Consider the following 21,461-nt stretch of genomic DNA (forward strand, 5'->3'; position numbering starts at 1 on the left):
CCATCTCATCCTCTGTTGTCCCCTTCTCCTTGTGCCCTCCATCTTTGTCTTCTCTTCCCATGAGGTGGCCAAAGTATTGGAGCCTCAGCTTCAGGATCTGTCCTTCCAGTGAGCACTCAGGGCTGATTTCCTTCAGAACTGAGAGGTTTGATCTTCTTGCAGTCCATGGGACTCTCAAGAGTCTCATCCAGCACCATAATTCTATAGCATCCATTCTTCGGCGATCAGCCATCTTTATGGCCCAGCTCTCACTTCCATACATCACTACTGGGAAAACCAGAGCTTTAACTATACGGACCTTTGTCACACACATATTATATAGACACACACCACACGATTATATTTTAGATAGAGAGATGGCTAGACACACACACACACACACACGCAGCTCTTAAAAAGTATCACTCAAGGTGCTGAGTTCGAAACTTCCCCGGCCCACCCGAGATACGTGCAATTCCCTCTTCCCGCCAGCAGGGGGCACCACAGAGACTCTACCTCTTCCGGCAGCGGCGGCGCATGGGTGAGAGCGGGTTTTTTTTTCTGCCGTCACGTGGCCGCGGCGAGGGGCGGGGGAGAGACTTCGAGCGACTTCTTCGAAAGAGGGGGCGGAGCTCAACTCCGCGCCTGCTCAGTGGCGAAGGCAGCGGGGCAGCGTCACGTGATCAGGCGCGGCTCCTTGCCCCCTCCCCTCCCCTCCCCCCTTGCGACGCGGGAGCGAGGCTCGTTTCCGTTTCCGGCTGGCTAAGGAGAGAGCGAGAACGAGGCTCGTTTCCGCTTCCGCCTGCTTCAGGAAGGGCATCGAGGGAAGAGGCGGAGAAGGAGAAGCAGCAGCGGCGGCGTCTGTAGCGAGACTTCCTCGACGCGCGCGCTCAGGTAGGCCCCGCCATGGAGGGGGAAGGGGCCCGGAGGGAGGGGAGGGGCGCGTCTCGTGAGGGGGGAGGGGCGGCCCTGGTGGGAACGGAGAGGGGCGCCCGGTAGCGCCAGCCTCCCTTCGCCCTTCCGGATCCCCCATCCCTTTGTTTATTTGCTTCATGAAATCTGGACCCCGCCTGGTCATAGGGCGGAAAGCCACCTCAAAGCGGTTTCCAAAAAAATTAAGACCGGAACGGCGAAATGTTACTATTATTATCCGAAACGAAACAAAACAATTCCTTCCAGTAGCACCTTAGAGACCAAGTAAGCTACAGCTGATTAGTGTGTGGGAATCCCTGAATATCACCATTTGCCACAAACCACAGCCCTGTCTCTGTGCTTGGAATGTCTGGCAATGTTTCAATGAGGATGCCTTCCCATTGTTATGAGAGCAGATTGAAGAAAAAAAAAATTCTGTGCTGGCTGCCAATTAGTTTCCGGGCCCAATTCAAAGTGCTGTTTATGGCCTATAAATCCTTAAACAGCTCATGACCGCAATACAGTAAGCCCACAACTTATGCAGATTTAACATTCACCTTCACACAGACTTTGGCAAACCCACCCCCCCTACAGTATTGGCCCCAACTTGGTGGAACCAGGAGACCAGGGCCCTGCAGGATTTGACATCTTTCCGCAGGGCCTGCAAGATGGAGCTGTTCCGCCTGGCCTTTGGGTTTTGATTTGGGCCATTTTAAAATGAGGCTGCATTTTAAAACAATTTTTAAATCTAAATTTTATTTTAATCTGCATTTTAATCAATTGTTTTTCTTTCTTTCTTTTATGTTTTATTGTAATTTTATTGATGTCAGCCGCCCTGAGCCCGGCTCTCACTGGGGAGGGCGGGGTATAAATAAAAATTATTATTATTATTATTATTATTATTATTATTACTGAACCCAGTGTGTTTTGACTATAGACGATTTTGGCTTTAGGGCGGCACAATCCCCAAAAGATGACCCCCACATAAGTTGCGGGTTTACTGTACCTCAAGGACCACCTTTCCCCATATGAACTGATCCAGACCCTGTGATCATCATCACCTGAGGCCCTTCTTCGTGTGCCCCTTCCACGAAAGGTCTGGAGGGCGACTACGCTATAAACGGGCCTTTTCTATGGTGGCTCCCCACTTGTTGAATCCTCTCTCCAGTGAGGCTCGCCTGGCACCTTCGTTACATATCTTTAGGTGCCAAGTGCTAACATTGCTCTTCTCCCGGGCCTTGGGACTTTTAAACTGGGGGATATTGCTTTGTTTATTATTATGTGACGCATTTTTGTGTAAACCATCCTGTGATCCTTGGATGAAAGGCAGTATATAAATTTAATTAGTTATTATTAGTAGTACTGTAGTAGTTTCCATCTAGGAAAAAACCAAAGCCACTCTCATGCATCAAGACTAAAAACAATGATACAAAGTGTTGCTGGCAATTGTAAATGAGATGTTGCAGCTGTGGGGCTTGGAATTTAGCCATGTTTACTAGAAAGAAAATGCTAGTGAGTTCTGCTGCAAAAGGAGCGTTTCTAGAATTACAGCTGTACCATCACAGGTCTCCATGTCGCTCTTCTCTCTGATACCTAAAGAATGGCTGTATTTTATGTATGAACAAGCAAACGTTTTCTCTTCTGGCATGCCCTTTAGTGTGTGTGTGTATAAAGATCAGGTACGCCCTCTTGCTTTGCTGTTTGTTAACACACAAGCTTTAGAGGACCATACACTTCATAAACTTCATGGAGGCCCACAATCAATATTTGCACTCCTGTGGCAAGCTGGAAAGCAAGCTGTCGCCGTGCACACATACTCCAGAGACCTAAATTGTGTTAACGTACACCGTATGGATTGCGGATCCCTACTGCAACATTCAGTAGACGTCTAAAGTACCTCTGTTTCTGTAATGCTTTTTGTACCAAAGCAACAGCATTCTGCATCTCTAGGACCAAATCAGATGGGAAATGCTCCCCTCCTTCCACATCAAATTGTGGGGGGGGGCCTCAGGTGTCTTATATCACTTAACTGAGGGTTTTTTTCGGGCGTAGGGTGTTCTGGCACTTCGAGAAATGGCTTATTCAAAAACAGTTTCCAGTTAAATGATGGTATTTCCCTCCCTCCCATTCCCTAGGGGTCAGTATGTTTAAGCAATAATGCAGCATGTTGATCATAGAAACATAGAGTTGGAAGAGACCACAAGGGCCATCCAGTCCAACCCCCTGCCATATTTTTTTATTTGGGTTTGTGACATAATAATCATAATCATAATTTATTTTTTATACACCGTCCATCTGGCTGGGTTTCCCCATCATCATGGTTCTTACGTAAATAGCTGACCACAGTTTTCCATTCTGCTAGGATGATTCCTTCCACCTAAGATTATTTTGTAGGGCAAGGTTTAATGGGGCACTTAAAAGCTGGAACTGCACTACCTCTGGAAATACTAGTTGATCACAAGTGCTGTTTTGCTTCTAGTGAAGTGGTGCCAAATGGTTGCCAACAATGAAACAATTTAAACAGCCATGAGGGAATTGAGACAATTTAGCTCTGTTTTTTTGCCTGCTGAGATTTCAGCAGCAAGACAATTTGCGGATAAGAAGAATAACACAGGATTCCAGATACTGTACGCTATCGTTTGTTCATAGGTAGGTATGATTAGCTGTTGTGAAGGGGTTGGCTAGTTGGTCCTTTGAATGCATCAGAATCACATGTTTCCCTCCCTCTCCCTCAGAAGCTTTGGCTTCTTTTTCTAACAAACCACGGTTTAGCATTTTGTTCTAACCCAAGCAAACTGTGGGTTGTCTTACTGAAACAGACAAACTTCAATCCTTGCTTTATGAATCTTACTTGCTTCAGTAAACTATAGTTAAAATTAACTTGTGGGTTGGACATACCACTAAACTGTGGCTATTTGAAAATGGAGGCAAAGGCTTTTGATCTCCTTATGGTTGGGGTGGGGCAGGGGGAGGAAGGCTGTGTGTCAGTCTGAGACTTGTCCAGGTTCCATCCCATAGTTCATTATTATGTCTGAACATGGCCTCCGTCAGAATTCAGATTAGTCTTGACACGCTATGGGCTGAAGGATATGAGACAGTGATTGACCCAGCCCTATGCTCTGACCAAAGGATCAGATCAGCAAAGAAGATTCTTGGAATAGGATTAAACCAGAGCAGGTCAAAACTTTGTTGGGGTTGCTTCCTGGTCTGATCAACAAGGGAGCTTAGCTTGCTACTGTCCCCCTGTTCTCTCAGATTTCATTTGCCCGTGCCTTATTTGAGCACTTCCTCCAACCCACTAACACGTCCCTACCAGAAAAGTATCCAAAAGTCCAGGGGAAGTTGTGCAGCCAGGCTGAATTAGTTTCAGTCGCTTGTGTGCAACTTGTTTTATAATCCAGTTTCACTGTTGCAGAATTCCCGGCTTCCCTTGGTGGGTGCGGCTGTGAAACTAGTACCAAGGGCCTTTGCATCTCTGTCATTCTGGTCATAGCTGTGCCAATCCAGGGCTTAGTCAGCAGCTGGCTTGAAGGTCTTGCCTCTCTCCTCCATTCCCTTTCCCCATTCATGGCATGGGTGTGGCAGTACAGAGGTCATCAAAGCCGACAATTAGTGCTGAGAAGCAGTTCTATTTTTAGGCTTTGTTGAGTGTTGATCAGGGTGGGGAGGGAGGAATAACTCTTGGATACCACTCCTCTACTAGAGTAATTCAGTATGTCTGTTGCTTCCCTGCTTCCCTTCTTGGAAGCTAAGGGTTGCTGTTGTCCGAGTAGACCCATTGGGATTAATGGACATAAGATTGCCCTGCCCACAGGTTCCAGTGGCTCTGCTTTGAGTAGGACCAACATTGGATACAAACCCAGAAGAAAGAAATGTTATACACACACACATGCAAGTGTGAATAAGAACGGAGCCTTCTGCCAAGAGTTCTGTCCCAGCTAATATTTGTATCTAGCACAAGTGCCTCTGCTGCAGTTAAGATATTAAGAGCATCAGGGACGCGGGTGGCGCTGTGGTCTTAATCACGAGCCTCCTGGGCTTGCTAATTGCAAGGTCGGCGGTCCCTGCGACGGAGTGAGCTCCCGCTGCTCTGTCCCAGCTCCTGCCAACCTAGCAGTTTGAAAGCACACCAGTGCAAGTAGATAAATAGGTACTGCTGCGGTAGGAAGGTAAACAGTGTTTCCGTGCACTCTGGTTTCTGTCACGGTGTTCCGTTGCACCAGAAGCGGTTTAGTCCTGCTGGCCACATGACCTGGAAAGCTGTCTGCGGACAAACACCGACTCCCTCGGCCTGAAAGTGAGATGAGCGCCACAACCCCATAGTCGCCTTTGACTGGGCGTAACTGTCCAGGGGTCCTTTTCCTTTACCTTTTACCTATTAAGAGCATCAAGAACAGGCATAGGCAAACTCCGGCCCTCTAGATCAGGGGTTCCCAAACTAAGGCCTGGGGGCCAGATGCGGCCCAATCACCTTCTAAATCCGGCCCGCGGACGGTCCGGAAATCAACATGTTTTTACATGAGTAGAATGTGTCCTTTTATTTAAAATGTATCTCTGGGTTATTTGTGGGGCATAGGAATTTATTCATCCCCCCCCAATATATATATATAGTCCGGTCCCCCACAAGGTCTGAGGGACAGTGGACTGGCCCCCTGCTGAAAAAGTTTGTTGACCCCTGCTCTAGATGTTTGGGGCTACAGTTCCCATCATCCCTGACCACTGTTCCTGTTAGCTAGGGATGATGGGAATTGTAGTCCCAAACATCTGGAGGGCTGGGGTTTTCCTATGCCTGATCAAGAAGATTCCTGCTGCGTCAAACCAAGGGCATCCTTTTCTCACAGCTGCCAGCTGCATGCCCATGGGAAGCCCACAAGCAAGACCTGGGCACAACCGCAGACACCCCTACCTACATTTCCCCTGCAAGTAGTATTCCTAAGTAGACTGCCTCTGATATTATGGGTACCTGATATTGTTCTGGATGTGTTGTAGGACATCCTGTGCATCAGGGGATTCAATGGGGCTCATCTGTGTTGCTGCTAGTGTGATGGATTTGCCACTCTTCTCTGGATCCCTCATTACCCCAGTTACGTTAGGACGACCAGAACGGGTGGATCACGTGGAAAATAGGGGTATGCTAAATTTGGGGGGAGCATCTGCTCCTGCTCTTAACTATAATTAAGGGTTCCTTAAGAACAGCTACCTCCCTTATGTGCCCTCCTGCATCCTCTGTTCAACATAATATACTGTATAAGGCATTGTTTTCTGGTTTGGCAACTGGGCCCAAGGCCTTAGTTTCTTCCGTTGTTCCTCTTTGGAGTGCCTTCCCCAGGGAGAGCCAAATGACCCCACTGCTCTATGCCGGCTGGTGCCAGATGAAGACCCAGATCTCTAGGGAGGCTTTTGAGGGAAGCTGAATGGATGGAGGATCATTGGCTTTTGTTGTTTTCCCTTCTGATCTGCTGGCCTTTCTGGATGCCTGTTGTGATTACTGATTTTACGGTTGAAACTTAACCGTTTAGCTCATGGTTTGATTGTGCTCGTTGTACATTTTAAACACTTCCTCTGGGGAAGAAAGATGGGGTAGAATTTTCTCAAGTTATTGTGCAGCATTTAAGCCAGGGGTAAATGGCAGCGGCAGATGCTCAGGAACAGGGGTGGCAGAGGTTCTGAGGTTGGGAATAGTTCGCTGCAAATTGCAGGCATGCAATTATGTATTGCTCAGTGTTAAATGGAATGCTGGCCCAATAGCTGATGTGTCGTCAGCAGACTTACTGGCGCAGTTGTGTCACTTGCCTTTAAAGGCAGAACTTCTTGCTAAACACGGGTAGCACCGGCTACCTTGACCTGGAGAGTTTGTTCTTCTGACGTGTGTGTGTATTGTGATGCTTCCATTATTTTTCTTTTCTGATGCTCTTCCTGACTGGGGACTCAGTCCTTATTCAGGGGTCTTAATAAGAATCTTTTACTGGGGATGGTGTCTCCTAGGACTCAAATGAGCAATAGGTGCTCACTTCAACTGATCACTTGTACTAACACGGGGCCCTTTTCATTCTCAGTGATATAGGACCTTTTTATCCAGCAGAAATAGGCAGCAGCTGCTTTTATCATACTCTAGCACAGTGACGGCCAAACCTGGCCCTCCAGCTGTTTTGGGACTACAATTCCCATCATCCCTGACCACTGGTCCTGTTAGCTAGGGATGATGGGAGTTGTAGTCCCAAAACAGCTGGAGGGCCAAGTTTGGCCATCACTGCGTCTAGCGGGTCCAACCAATAAGATGATTTGTGGTTTTACAAGATGCTACCAATGTTGCTCACTGGAAGGACAGATCGTGAAGCTGAGGCTCCAATACTTTGGCCACCTCATGAGAAGAGAAGACTCATTGGAAAAGACCCTGATGTTGGGAAAGATGGAGGGCATTAGGAGAAGGGGACGACAGAGGATGAGATGGTTGGACAGTGTTCTCGAAGCTACGAACATGAGTCTGACCAAACTGCGGGAGGCAGTGGAAGACAGGAGTGCCTGGCGTGGTCTGGTCCATGGGGTAACGAAGAGTCGGACACGACTAAATGATTAAACAACAACAACACCAATGTTGGGTGGGGTTGTTTTGATTTATACAAATGTTATTGTATGTGACTTCTTCCTTTTCCTTTTATGATATTGTGTATTTATGTTTTTAAATATACCATTGGTAACAAGTGACTGATAAGTCCCATTAATAATAATACTGACGCTGATGGCACCGATACGGTGGCTGCTGCAGGCTGTGACTCTCAAATAGGGTCGTACCTTGGATTTAAAACGGTTTAGTTGCTGGACGTTTCGGCTGCCACACGATCAAAAACCAGAAGTGAGTGTTCTGGTTTTCGAATGATTTTCAGAAGCCGAACGTCCGGCACGGCTTTCGATTGGCTGCAGGAAGCTCCTGCAGCCAATCAGAAGCCACACCTTGGTTTTTGAACGATTCCAGGAGTCGAACAGACTCCCGGAACGCATTCTTTTCGGCAACCAAGGTACGACTGTAGTGCTTTGTAGGAGCGCAGTTGATGGTGAAGCTGGCTGAGCATGCAAAGTCTTGATGATATGCACTTCAAGAACTCTCATTTGTTCACCAAAATGTGCTCCGTCTAAATTACATGCCTGCTGTAGTCTGAAATTCTGCATTAAACCAATCTCATTTATTTCTTTTATAGGAAAATGTCAGCTGCTGACGACTTCTCGGTAAGTCTTCCAACTTGGCTACTTTCTAAGTTGCAACCAGGGTGGACTTGATTTAAATCATTTTTTTACAGAAATGCTCATTCTTGCTGGTATAATCTTAATATTTACAACCACATGAAGGTTTCATTTTTGGAATAATAATAAATTTTCAGAGTAGTTTTTACAGTTAAATAAAAAATGACTGATTTGGTTATACTATTAGAAATACATAGACAGATAATTATGAAATTACTGTGAGGCTTAATAAGTTAACTGTTTAAACAACTTATTTAACTAAAACAATAACATTATAGATGTTAACAGATGTGGTTAAACCGTTTGTTTGTTTTTAAAAAAAACTTAGACTGAGTTTTGGGCACACATGAAAAACATAAAACAAATCCTTATTTCCTGATGAATAGCCTTTGGACTATAATGTAACTTAAATAGAAAACTATCTTTAGAAAGATTTTTCCTCCAGAAGCGTTTTATTTTAAAAATCCAATATAATTTTTTAAAAAACTGATTGTTTTGATTTTTTTAAAAAAAAATCATTGATTTTATCCACCCTGGTTGCAACCAATGTGTGATTGCATTGAGAAGAATTCAGATGTTTGAACAAATGACAGTGTGTATTCCAATGCAAACCTGAGAGCTGAATTTTTTGGGGGGGAACGAAGCACATGAAGATGCTATAGCTTTTTATGCTGACCCTTGAATGTTACGGTTGGACTGCTTCATTTTGTAAATGCACTTAACCTCCCCCATCCCACACAATGTTGGTGGTTAATCTCTGCCCACTGGGACTATAACCTGCGTTGTTGTGGGGTGGGGGGAAGAGGTTGAGATTGTCCACCTGACAAGCGTGTGGTAGGAGCTTGATAAGAGGAGGCATAAGGTTTAAGAAAACTTTTCTGAAGAAGGCAAGGCAAGGCCTAAACCTTGGAGACATCCTGACAAATTGCAAGGCAGAGGCGACATCGGCAGCGGAAGAAATGTGGAGTGGAGGGAGAGAGAGAATAGGCAGGCAACCATGGACTGGAAAGGGCCTGAACAAATTGTGACCCACCAGTAAGCTATGTGGGTTCCCAGAAAAATTCCCAGTGCCCCAAATCAACAGAAACCTGACTAAGTACAATTGTTACTGTAACAACCCTTCTAGTTACAGGTAGGTAGCTGTGTTGGTCTGCCGTATTCAAAACAAAATAAAAAAATTCCTTCCAGTAGCACCATAGAGACCAACTAAGTTTGTCATTGTTATGAGCTTTCGTGTGCATGCATACTTCAGATTCTTCAGATATAACAACACTTTTTAAGTTATAATGAAAAACCCCACCCTCCCACTATATACAGTGGCCCCTCGACTTACGAATTACTCGACATCCGAAGTTTTCGACTTATGAACGGGAAAAAATGGCCGCATGCTTACGAATTTTTCTACATCCGAACGAAAAACCGTTGGCGGTTTTAGATGCGGTTTCCTCGACTTACGAATTTTAAATGTGGTTCCCTCGACTTACGAATTTTCCCGAATATTTCCCCCCCGAAAACGGCTTCTCCCATGGCGCTTTGCGTATGAGAGGCTTTAAAACCCCTGTGCCATGCTTCCAGACCTCTGTGGGTTGTATGAGGCGTGGAGTGAGGAGGTGTGGAGCGGCGGAGGGAGAGAGAGAGATTTGGAGCCAGCTGGAGTTGCTTGGAGAGTGTTGGAGTTTCTTTTTCCTGCAATTCTCTGCTGCTGGAAAGGTAGGTTGATTTTCCTTCTCTTTACTGTGGGGGTTGTGGGGTGGGTCTTGTGTGTGTGAGGGGGTGTTCTTTCCATGCCATGTTTATTTATTTTTTCGTTGCCTGTGGTCTTTGCACTTTAATGCTAAACTGAATGTCTGGTTTAATTGCCCTTTTCCCCATGCCATGTGTAAAAAAAAATTCTTTGCCTGTGGTCCTTGCACCTTGATGCTAAATTTTTCAGGCTGGCCATGAGGTTTTGTTTAGGTTTTCTGAGCAGGTTTAAGGCTCCTTTTTGCTTTCTGGCCTTTCTGCTGTTTTAAGAGTTCTTTTTGGTTTCTGCTCTTTGCAACTTGATGCTAAATTGCATGTCTGGTTAAGCTGAACTTTTTTCCATGCCATGTTAAAGTGCGCTTTCTGCTCTTTTGTCTTCAGGATCCTAATGATGTTTTTTTCTTCTTCCTAGTGTTTGTGGTGTCATGGCACCAAAGAAGCCAGCAGAGTCCGGGAAGCGCAAGAGGGAGCTGATTCTCTTGGAGGTCAAGCAGGGCATCATCCGCAAGCATGAGCAAGGCATGCGAGTGGTGGACCTTGCAAGAGAGTACCGCAAGAGTGCTTCAACCATTGCGACCATCCTCAAGGACAAGGAGAGGATTAAGGGTCGTGAGACAGCCAAGGGTGTCACGATCCTTACCAAGAAGCGCTCTGCCATCATGGACGAGGTGGAGAAGTTGCTGCTGCTGTGGATCCGCGAGAAGGAGCGTGCAGGGGACACTGTGACTTCGGCACTTGTGTGTGCCAAGGCCAGGGCCTTGCATGCTGACCTGATCGCCCAGCAGCCAGGAACTTCGCACGAAGAGTTCAAGGCAAGCCGCGGGTGGTTTGAGAAATTCAAGATGAGGTCCGGTATTCGCAGCGTCGTCCGGCACGGAGAGGCTGCAAGTTCGGATCTGGCTGCAGCGGAAGAATTCGCCACGGAGTTCTTGGAGACCGTGACTGCTGAGGGCTACCTTCCGGAGCAGGTCTCCAATTGCGATGAGACGGGCCTCTTTCGGAAAAGGATGCCAAGGAGGACCTTCACCACACAGGAGGAGACCAAGATGCCTGAGGAGCACACACCTGAGAAGCAGGAGGAAAAGCCAAGGCAGTTGCCTTTGTCGTCTTATAAGAGGGCCTGCAAACTGTGGGGAAAGCTGCAGACCTTTGTGAACGATCTCAGTGAGGATCAGGCTGCAGCCCAGGAAGCTGTGGAGCACTTTGATAATGTGGTCGTTGCCCCATGGCGAGCAATGCTCCACAAGAGACAGAGGCAGCAGACCTTGGACCGGTTTGTGGTGAAGCAGGCGAGGCAGGAGGAAGAACCTTGCTGCTCTTCCCAGTTGTCGCCCTCTGCCTCCTCTTCCCAGAAATGATCTCTTTGGTTTCAAAATTAAAAAGTTCATTGCTGTTTGCAGTTTGCATTTCCTGGTTTTCCTGTTCCCTAGTCGAGGTGTGTGGTGTAAAGAAATGTAACTTGAGGGTGAGGCATGCTCCTTCGAAGAGGGCCTGCCTTAGAATTGTGTCCTTAACATGTTCCAAAGCTGAGGTGTGTGATGCTTTAAAATGTTGGCCGAGGCATGTTCATTGTGCCTGCCTGTCTTTGAAAAGCACTGCAGTGACCTGCATCAGGTCCCCCCCAAAAATAATAAAGTGCTGTTGTAAATGTTTATTGTTGAAAAGTAATGTTGCTGTGCAGTTTGCATGCCTTTAAAGTACACTTGATAAAGAGTTTTGCACAAAAAAACCTGTTTCCAATGCATTCCTATGGGAAACTGCTTTTCGACTTACGAACTTTTCGACCTACAAATGTGCATTCGGAGCGGATTAAGTTCGTAAGTCGAGGGACCACTGTATAAGGATCTGGTGACTTCTGTTTCAGTGTACAGTATCTGAAGAAGTGTGCATGCACACGAAAGCTTATGCCAAGAACAAACTTAGTTGGTCTCTAAGGTGCTACTGGACATTTTTTATTTTATATATTTCAACACTTTAAAAGTGCTTTGTTAAAATTTCCAAGCTGTATAAATAGTCTCCCCCCCCCCCCCCCCGCCTTAATAATGAACAGTGCTTACCTGGGGGAAATTTGAGAAAAGCACACTTAACCCGGCTTACATGTTAACTTGGAAATGGTTTTACTGGGATACAGTGGTGCCTCGACTTTAATCCGTTCCGAAGGCACCTTCGTAGGTCAAAAAATTCGGAAGTCGAAAAACGCCATTGGAAACGCAATTTCCCATAGGAATGCATTGGAAACGGAAACATTCGTAAGTCGAAGCAACCCCATCTAAAAATTCGTAAGTCGAAAAATCCCTATCTAAAACCGCCGCGGTTTCCTTTCGGATGTCGAGACATTCATAAGCATGCGGCCATTACCCCCATTCGTAAGTCGAAAAATTTGGTTGTCGAGTCGTTCGTAGGTCGCGGTACCACTGTACTTAAGAGTTTACCATTGATCGCCTTAACCTTCTTTAAAGAACAATAAAGCGGAGGTGCTGTAATATTGGTGGGTCACAGTGAGAAGCTGGCCACCCCAGAGTCGGGTCAGGACTCACTGGCAGAGAATTTGCTGTGAAAAGGCACAGAGAGTTCACCCATGTCTTGAATCTGGTGTCCTTCGATGGGATCAGCAAGGAGGGTATCCAAACAGTCTAGAGAGAGATGAGAGGTTCGTATGTGGCTGATACCAGAGATGGTGGTGGTGATGATAAAATGTTGGCTCCTCTGGTGGAGTAGCAACAGGGGTGGAGTCTCACCCGGTGTTTTGTTTTCCTAGCTGGCGGATGCTCTGCCGGACACGTCTCCTGCCAAGAACGCCTCCTTGGGCAACACGAAACCTGCTCAGCAACCCGGCCAGCCCCCCCAAGCCTGGCCAGCTTCCAACCCCTGGAACAACCCACCGAGCGCTCCCCCCGCGGCAATGTCGGGGCTGCCTCCCAGCACGTCCACCTCCAACGTGCCTTTTGGACCCCCTCCCACGGGAATGTACCCTTCCCTCCCCCCCGGAGCCCCTGCTCCTTTTCCTCCTCCTGGGTCGGCTTGCCCCCCTCCCGGCACCCCTTACCCGCCCCCGGGCTCTGCCCCACCTGGGCAGTACCCTCCTCCAAGCATGTCCTTCCCAGAACTCCCCAGGCCCTACGGGGGCCCAGCAGAGCCGGCCGCGCCCCCTGCCGCCGTCGGGCCGTGGGGGTCCATGTCTGCCGGAGGAGGGTGGGGCCCCGCTGTGGGGGGTCAGTACCCTGCGCCTAGTGTGCCGTACCCACCCCCAGGGCCGTATTCCACTCCGACCCAGGCACCGGGGGCCGCTCCTACAGTGCCGTGGGGCGCCGTCCCCCCTGGACCATGGGGGCCTTCGCCGCCAGCCCCATTTCCCCCGCCCACAGGGTCCTATCCGGCTCCAGGACTGTACCCAACACCGCCGAATCCTTACCAAGTGCCACCTGCGCCCGCTGGAGCTCCGTCCATGCCGGGGGGCCTTCATGTGAGTACAGCAAGCTGCTTCTTCTTCTAATAGTCCTTCAGAAATGTCCTTCCCCCAATTGCTGTGCTTCATCAGAGCCAGCGAACCTCTTCAGGGGCAGCTGTTGGATTGCAACTTTTAGTTTGATAAGCTTTATTTTCCTTATTCCATTTATTTGGGTTATTTATTTACTTATTAGATTTATATGCAGCCCCTTCATCAAAAGGTCTCGGGGCGGTTCACAAGATAAAAACGCAAATAGTCAAAACAGAAACGTCAAAACAGTAACCCTCCCTCCCTGATCTTCTAAGAGAAGCTTTTCCATGGCAGCTTGTCTTAGGAATTCCTGCGTATCACAAAGAATCTTGGGGTGTTTTCTGGAGTGCCCTCTTGACGCGTAGCGTCTTGGCCTGCCCTGCATCATCATCTCGCAGCGGCCAACCAGATGCCTGTGCGAATCCTGACAGCAGGGCCTGATTGCCACAGCCCCCTCCCCACCTGTGATTCCAACGCAGCTGGCATCCTAGCAGCTCCCACAGGGGAGGGAGAACATCCCCACTGTAGCCAGCAATGGGCAGCAGCCTGCTGTTGGGGGTGGGAAATAGCCCTGGGTGCATTGCTAGGTGCAGATCGTAGCCTCTTCTGTGCATTTCAGTGAGTCAAGTTTAGGGCCCTTATGCTTCAGGAGAGAAACCCGTTGGTGGGTGACAACAGTCTAAAAACCAGGGAGCCTCCAGGCATGGCTTCTGTTCAGGGTGGATTTCATTTAAATCAAACTGATTTAAATCACGATTCAAATCACTAGTCAGTAAGGCTTGATTTAAATCATAGTTTTCTGCATAAAGACTAATTCTTGCTGGTATAACTTTAATATGCAAGTAGATGAAGATTTTTAGAATAACAACTTTTCATATTAGTTTTTTATCCCCAGTTTAATAGGTTAATCATTCATACTTAGATAACTTTACTGTTGTACTTAGGAAGGAGAAAAAAATCAATACCTTAATAATTACAATTTAAATAGATTTATTCAACTGAAACAATAACATTACAGCATATGTTATTTGCTTAAACAAACATCCATGTTTGTTAACTAATTTGGCTTAACAAAAACAAAATATATATATTTTAAGAAACTTAGACTGTCAGCCCAGCCTACACATGAAAAACTTAAATACTGTCCACTCCAAACAATCAGAAAAATATTGTTTCTATTCTATTCACTGAACTTCTTGAAACTTAGCACTGAAGGGGTTGCTTCTGTATTCATAGGTTTGTAGAACAATAGGATTAAGGTCTTTTTCTCAACTCTGTTCATGTTATAACATTTTTGCTGTGAAGAAGAGGCATGTGATCTCTGTTGAGTCAGATTCAGTTTTGAGAACTGCAAAAGTAAACCAAGCATCTGTGATAATATCTTGTAGGCAGAGAAACTGCCCAATAATCTTACAAAAACCTCTGGAAGAGCATGACATTGTGAATGGATTAATGGAATTTATTTACCCAAAAAATTAAACATATACAACCTTATTCTACATAATAAAAAAACTAATCTTTATTTCATGATGGAACAACCTTTGGATGGTAATATATTTTCCTCAAAAAGCATTTTATTTTAAAAAATCTGATATAAATCAAAAAAATCGGATTTAAATTAAAAAAATCGGATATTTTTTTTTTAAATCATTGATTTTTATCCACCCTGTTTCTGTTGGTCGGAGGGTGCAATTTCCTATCCCCTTAGCATGTTCTATGTCAACTGCAAGAACAGCCCTGGTTAGCATCATTTTAAAAAAGAAAAAAGCATCTGCTGCCTGTCTAGCACTGTCCTTTCCCCACACAGATAAAAAAAACTGGCCTCAGTCACACACAATAGACTCGGATATAGATTTTGATCTGTTGAGAGAAATGCATTTGTCCAACCTTCGTCTGGCTCCTGGAGCAAACCCTCTGTAGTTTGATCGTGGAACTGCAGAATCTGACTGACACCTCTCTCTCTCTTTAATCTTTCCCCCCAGCCTTACCGTTGAACTTGTGCCGGGCTGATGAAGTGCAGTCTCCTCCCCTACAACTGCTATTTACAAGAGAAGTTGAACATTTCGTTTTCTGTAACCTTTTGGAGTCTCCAAAGAGCTCGCTCACCACCTGCCTGCTCACCTGAGGCACGGAGGAGGACTCTGCGTAAGCTGGACTCTGTTCAAATGCTGAAGTAACCTTTTTGTTTGTCAGTGAATTAGGATAAAACACGCCCCAGCTGCCCCCGATCCTTACTTGGGAGGTGAGGACCCCACCTTGGAATATGCGGCTGTTTGCCCAGTGAGTTAGGACTGCTCCAGAATAGTCCAGGAATTTGATGGAAGGCCTGGACCCATCGCCATTTCCGGACTCGTGTCTGTGTGTTCAGGTTATTCAAGTCAAGTCAATTCAACAAACTTGGTGTATTCTGGAGAAATTCTTGGACAAATAGGCTAGACACATTACGAGTCACTCATCAAACTGCAAAGAACCAAGCCATGTTAATCTGGAGGCAATTCTCAACATCGCATTCAATTTATCTTAGCCATGTTCTGGGAGATACGGTAGTTGCAGAGATTTAGATCTGACACTTTTATGTCTAGCTCCTGCAGGCAGCTGTGAGCATCGTTGCACCGTAGGTGTTTGGGCAGTTTGGATAGATCATTCTGAGGGGCTAGTCTGCCAGCCGAATTAGACTTCACAGTTTTCATTGAGAGAATGGATTTTTCCCTCTGAGGTGGTCCATATATTCAATCTAGGACTAAAACTGCCGTTGGGTTGACTGACGAGCGCTGATAACTTTTGGGTTGTTTTTGTCCTTCAAATGGAATTAAAATGTTTATTGTAGGGAGGAGACAGGAATCTGACCAGAATAATCCTCTTCTTTGCTTAGTTGCTCCGGAACCCATGGTCCTTGCATAACTGCTGCCCTCACTTGGGAACCGATTGTGTTTATTATCACAACTCCACAAAGCACGGTTGCACAGTTCTTCACCCGAGTGCGGTCTTCTTGTTCCCAAATCAGATAGCAGAGTCTAATACAGGATTAAATAGGAAGGTCGTTCTGCAGCTGGGGGTGTCTCCTGAAGTCTGTTCTCAGGCCATCTTGGTTCAGCAAAGTAAATTGTGTATAGCCAACACTGAGCAGTGGTTGCAGCAGCAGCAGTTTTAACTTGCCTGTGTGTGTGTGTGTGTGTGTGTGTACTTTCCCCTTCCATTCTGGCTTCTCAGAGTTCGTTCCCGCTCATCTGGCTGCTGTTGGCGTCAGCAATGTTGCAGGACAGGGCAGCCTTGCAAATAAATCCACAGTTTAGTCGCCTGCAAAACCAGCTGTGTCGTCTGTTTAACAAACCTCTGCCTGCTCCTCCAAAGGCAGTTCTTAACTCTTCACAGGCAAGTGGCTATTTAGAAGCCATCAGTAGGAAACGGCTCTGCAGGAGGGCATTCTGTTGCTCATTGGTGTCTCACCCCTGAGAATTGCAAGGCTGAGTTCATGAAAGAGAAGAGATGAGGATGAAGATGTTCTTCTCTAGCGGCTGCAAAAAAGCAACAACAACTGGTTAAGCATGGCAGGACTAGGTTCCCCTTTGGGTTCCTTCCGGCTCTACGATTCTGTGCTGTGGAGTGAACATGGAACGGGGAGTAAAAACAAAATTAAAAAACCTGCGTGTGTAGAATTGAGGGGTCTTTGTGCTTGTGTAAGTTTGTGGCAAGCGTTTATTTCCCCTTGGCTGCATGCCTTCCTTCCATGTTGCGCTTCTCTGATGGGGATATAGCACCCTCCCAGAAATTCAAAGCCTAAGTATTTTCTTGGTTGTGGGGAGGGGAGAATGCATTCCCCCCCCCCGGCTAGCACATTCATTGTTGTTGTGACTTGCTCGGTGGTATGTGACTTTGCAACACCCGCAACTATCGGATATTGTTCGGTGTGGTAATTGAGGTTAGTGATGGGTGACAATTCCCCTCTCCATCCCCAACTCCACCAGTTTTGTCAAGAACTCCAAGCCTAGTAAACCCTGAATTAAAAGTCCTGCTAACCTTTAAAAAAAGAAAAAGAAAAAAGCAACCTTTGGTTTTATGTTCTACTATGGCTCTTTGAAGGCTGTGCGCTGTGCTGCTTCTGTGCTAGAATATCCCCCCCCATCCCCCGCATGCACATTCAGCAAAGCTATTTGTTCTCCTGTACGGGGACTTGCCATAGTATACAAAAGCTAAAATGAAGCGTGGGCATGCATTGACCTGTGGAAAGGCCCCAGAATCACCGTTAGCACTTGGAGTCGTTCACCGTAATTGCCATTCCATCAGGTTTTGGACAGGGCGGGAGTGGTCTGTTCCAGGTCCGAAGCGTGCGAGCTTCTGAGGTGTGCAGGAGAGAGATGTGAACCACGAACCAGCCTGAGACGACCCACGTGTGTGTCTTCTGTGTGCTTTTTTTTAATATAAAAAAATGAACTCTTGGAAATAACAAACGATAAAGAAGTTTTTCACAAGGCTGGAGCAGTTGTGCCGAACCTCAAGCTCATAGGACAGACTTATCCAAATGTGTGCTCAGTGCCTCCACCCTGATGCCGACCTTCTGTAGAGACTGCAGGATTTGGGGTGCGCCTGGAGAGGAAGAGGAGAGAGACTGTAGACCTGACTTAAGAGCGGCACCACATTGTCTGTGAATTCAGCTGCAACCTGCTTGGCAGAAGCTCCTGCAAATGCAGCTGCTAAGATCCCACCTGAAACTGTAAGGACCTTCCAAGTCTCGGCCAGCCTCCCTTTTGTTCCTGCTGATCATGCACATGCATAAGTGTTGGGGAGGCAGTGGAGGCACAAAGCCCAGTGCAAACAAGCGATGGGATCTCTCAGCCAGGACGAGGAGGTGGTTTTGGCTATACACTGTTTTCACCTTGCGTGTTGACTTTGGAGCCTAATCCCCGCATACGATGCAGCTCTGCTGCACTATGCAGGTGTGCTCAGAAGTAGGCCCCACTGAACTTGATGGGACTTACTCCCAGGTAAGTGGGTATAGGATTGCAGCCCAAGAGAGAGCTGAGTATACACCCTGCCTGGAAAGGAAGCGGGGGGGGGGTTGCTGTTTCTTAAGACACTGGACTAAGCAGCTTGGACAGAAAGGGCTGGCTGGCCACTGCTTCATCTGTTCCGGGTTAAGAGGATGAGACCTGAATTCAGGGCTTTGCACACTTATTAAACTTCTGCCCAGATGCCATGCTGAGAAAGAGAGAGCCTGGATTCTGTGCGGAAGTTTGTGCACGATGCCACCCTTAAGCCATTCACTACTTTGGCATAGTTCTGGGGTGCTAGGAATGGGCAGGAGCAGAGGGACAAGCAGGTTGCTGGAACCCCAGTCAGCGACAAACACACCCTTGGGAGATCTGCCCCGGTTTCTGAAAGCTGAGGTCCTGTGCCCGGATTTCCACGTTCTCTTCCTTTTCCACTCCGCTCAGAAACGCTGCCCAAACCCAGCAGCGACTAGATAGGAGTCGGTTGACAGGTGCCTTGCTCTGGTTCAGCCAGGTGCCTGTCTGATGTTTCGAACTGCCAAACTCCTGTCAGTCCCAAGTTGGGGGTGGGTGGGTGGGCTTGATGGGAGTTGGAAGTTCAAAGCATCTGGAAGGCACCCTGCTGTGGGGAAGGATTCTCCGGTAACATGGATAAAAGGGCTGCATTCCCGGTTGGCATCTGTCCGTCTCGGGGAAACTATGGGAAAGTGCACCTTCAGAGCCTGATACAGGAGAGAGATGTTTTGTTGCAGCTGGGGCAGGTGAGGGTTTCCGGTTGTGCCACTGCAGACGCACGATGGTGTTTCTTCTCTTTGTGCTCACTCCTAGTGTGCGCATGTGGAGTATATACATATATATATATATCTCAAAGTTTCTCTTCTGGGTATATATGGAAAGAGTCATAGCAGTATATGCAAGGGAGATGGAAGTCCTGTGAAGAATCAAAATGTATTTTGCATCTTTGTGCTTGGCTCCTCCAGGAAGCTTTTCCCAAAAATCCAAAATGGATTAGACTTGGTTATGAACAAGGCATCCTTCCTGGGGATTCACCACCTCTGCTTATTATCCCTTGATGTTACTTGGACCGCTCGCACCCCCCTGGTCATGAGACTACCCTTTCTCATAAATAATGGGGGGGGGAGAGACTCTACCCACCATCCCAGGCAATTGTTCAATGCTGTGTAGTAAAACTTTTTAATCATTCTGTCCCGAGTGTGAGCAGTTTTTAGCCCAATTGATGCTTGTTATGCAATGGAATTTGTATCAATCTGTACTTTGTGAGTTGGGGTTTTGTTTTGTTTTTTTAGGAAAAAACTGCTGAGAAATTTGGGGTTGGGGATTTTGTTTGTTTTTTGGCTTGTGCTTCTGGGGTGGATATTTAACTGCATTTGTTTACAATATGGAATTATTAAGCAATCACACTTCTGAAGCATAGACCATATCACCTGCTGCTGTATTATTATTATTATTATTTCTTTCTAGATGGTAAATTTGTTGTATGATGGTAGTGAAGAGGCTTTAAATACAGGATTTGATATTTTTTGAAAATGCTGTCATTTTTTGTATACAATTGGACATTAAACGTATTTTCAAGATGACAGTGTTCAGAGTGCTTCCAAGGGCTTCTGCCGTAGGTGATGAAAGCTGCCTCCCACCTCGCTGTATGACAATAATCCAGTACCCTATCTTAAGAACATAAGAGTCTGCGGGATCATGCCAATGACCCATCCAGTCCAGAATTCTGCTCTCACAGCGGCCAGCAACTGATACAATCATACCTTGGAAGTCGAACACCTTGCAAGACGAACATATTGGCTCCCAAACGCTGCAAACCCGGAAGTGAGCGTTCTGGTTTGCGAACGTTCTTTGGAACCCAAACATCCGTCGCTGCTTCTGGTTGGCTGCAGGAGCCGCGCCTTGGTTCCGGAGCGTTTTGGAAATCAAACGGACTTCCGGAACGGATTCCGTTCGACCTCCGAGGTATGACTATATTCAGAAGCATTGCTGCCTCCAAGAGTTTTAAAGCAGTCCTTTTTCCTCTGGTCACTGCTGTGAACATACAACCTGTCTGTCTGTCTCCAGGCACTGTGGTCGTCTGCAAGGGATTCCCACATGGCCGGCTTGAGGTCGCCAGCCTTCGTGTCATGCTTGCAGACATTTTTGTAACGCAGAATTGGTCTGACAGTGGGCCTGGTGCCTGAAGCCAGCTCCCCGCAGAGCACGTCCTAGGGGGATCCTGCCATCTTCCATTCTGCAGACATGGCCAAGCCAGCGTAGATGTTGCTGAGACAGGAGTGAGAACATGCTGGGAATGTGGGTTTGGGAGAGCTGAGAGCACATCTTTCAGCCTCTGTCCTGCTCTAATTCCACCCGATGCAGCGCGTGTGGAAGGCATCGAGGCATCACTCTTGGCGGGTTGAAGTTGCCCACGGTTTACTTCCATAAGGCGGCATGCTCAACAGTGAAGGGTAGACCTTCATCTTGGTATTGGGCATTAGCAGTTGTTAAAATTTAGCTCTTACGGTGCAGTGATCTAGTTCGGTCAATGCAGATTTGGGTTGTTTCGAAAAGTTGCCCATCTCCCCAGAAACACACCTGCCTTGTGTCACATCACGGACCAGAGCAAGAGAAAGTATTTGGGCCCAGAAGGCAGGGGGCCTGCTCCCGGAAGAAGCAGAGCTCCAGAGCAGAGCAACTGCTTTGCGTATAGAAGGCCTCAGATTTAATACCTGGCATTTCCGTGTAGAGCTGGGACTTCTCCCTGCAGGAAAACCTGGCCACTGGTCACTGCAGACAGAACTGAGGTAAAGGTAAAGGGACCCCTGACCATTGGGTCCAGTTGTGATCGACTCTAGGGTTGCGGCACTCATCTCGCGTTATTGGCCAAGGGAGCTGGCGTACAGCTTCCAGGTCATGTGACCAGCATGACTAAGCTGCTTCTGGCAAACCAGAGCAGTGCACGGAAACGCCGTTTACCTTCCCGCCGGAGTGGTACCTATTTTTATCTACTTGCACTTTGACGTGCTTTTGAACTGCTAGGTTGGCAGGAGCTGGGACCGAGCAACGGGAGCTCACCCCGTCGCAGGGATTCGAACCGCCCACCTTCTGATCGGCAAGCCCTA

General features: G+C 47.1%; 1 protein-coding gene across 1 annotated transcript; it reads left to right on the forward strand.

Annotated features, from left to right (window-relative positions):
* Positions 1-681: 681 nt before the first annotated feature.
* On the forward strand, positions 682-19,934 carry MAPK1IP1L (mitogen-activated protein kinase 1 interacting protein 1 like). Its single transcript, XM_035102211.2, has 4 exons — positions 682-873; positions 8,088-8,115; positions 12,632-13,336; positions 15,334-19,934. The coding sequence occupies exons 2-4, from the start codon at positions 8,092-8,094 to the stop codon at positions 15,343-15,345; spliced, it is 741 nt and encodes a 246-aa protein (XP_034958102.2). The 5' UTR covers positions 682-873; positions 8,088-8,091; the 3' UTR covers positions 15,346-19,934.
* The last annotated feature ends 1,527 nt before the right edge of the window (positions 19,935-21,461 follow it).

Source organism: Zootoca vivipara, chromosome 1, assembly GCF_963506605.1.
Source record: "Zootoca vivipara chromosome 1, rZooViv1.1, whole genome shotgun sequence".
NCBI classification, from domain to species: domain Eukaryota; kingdom Metazoa; phylum Chordata; class Lepidosauria; order Squamata; family Lacertidae; genus Zootoca; species Zootoca vivipara.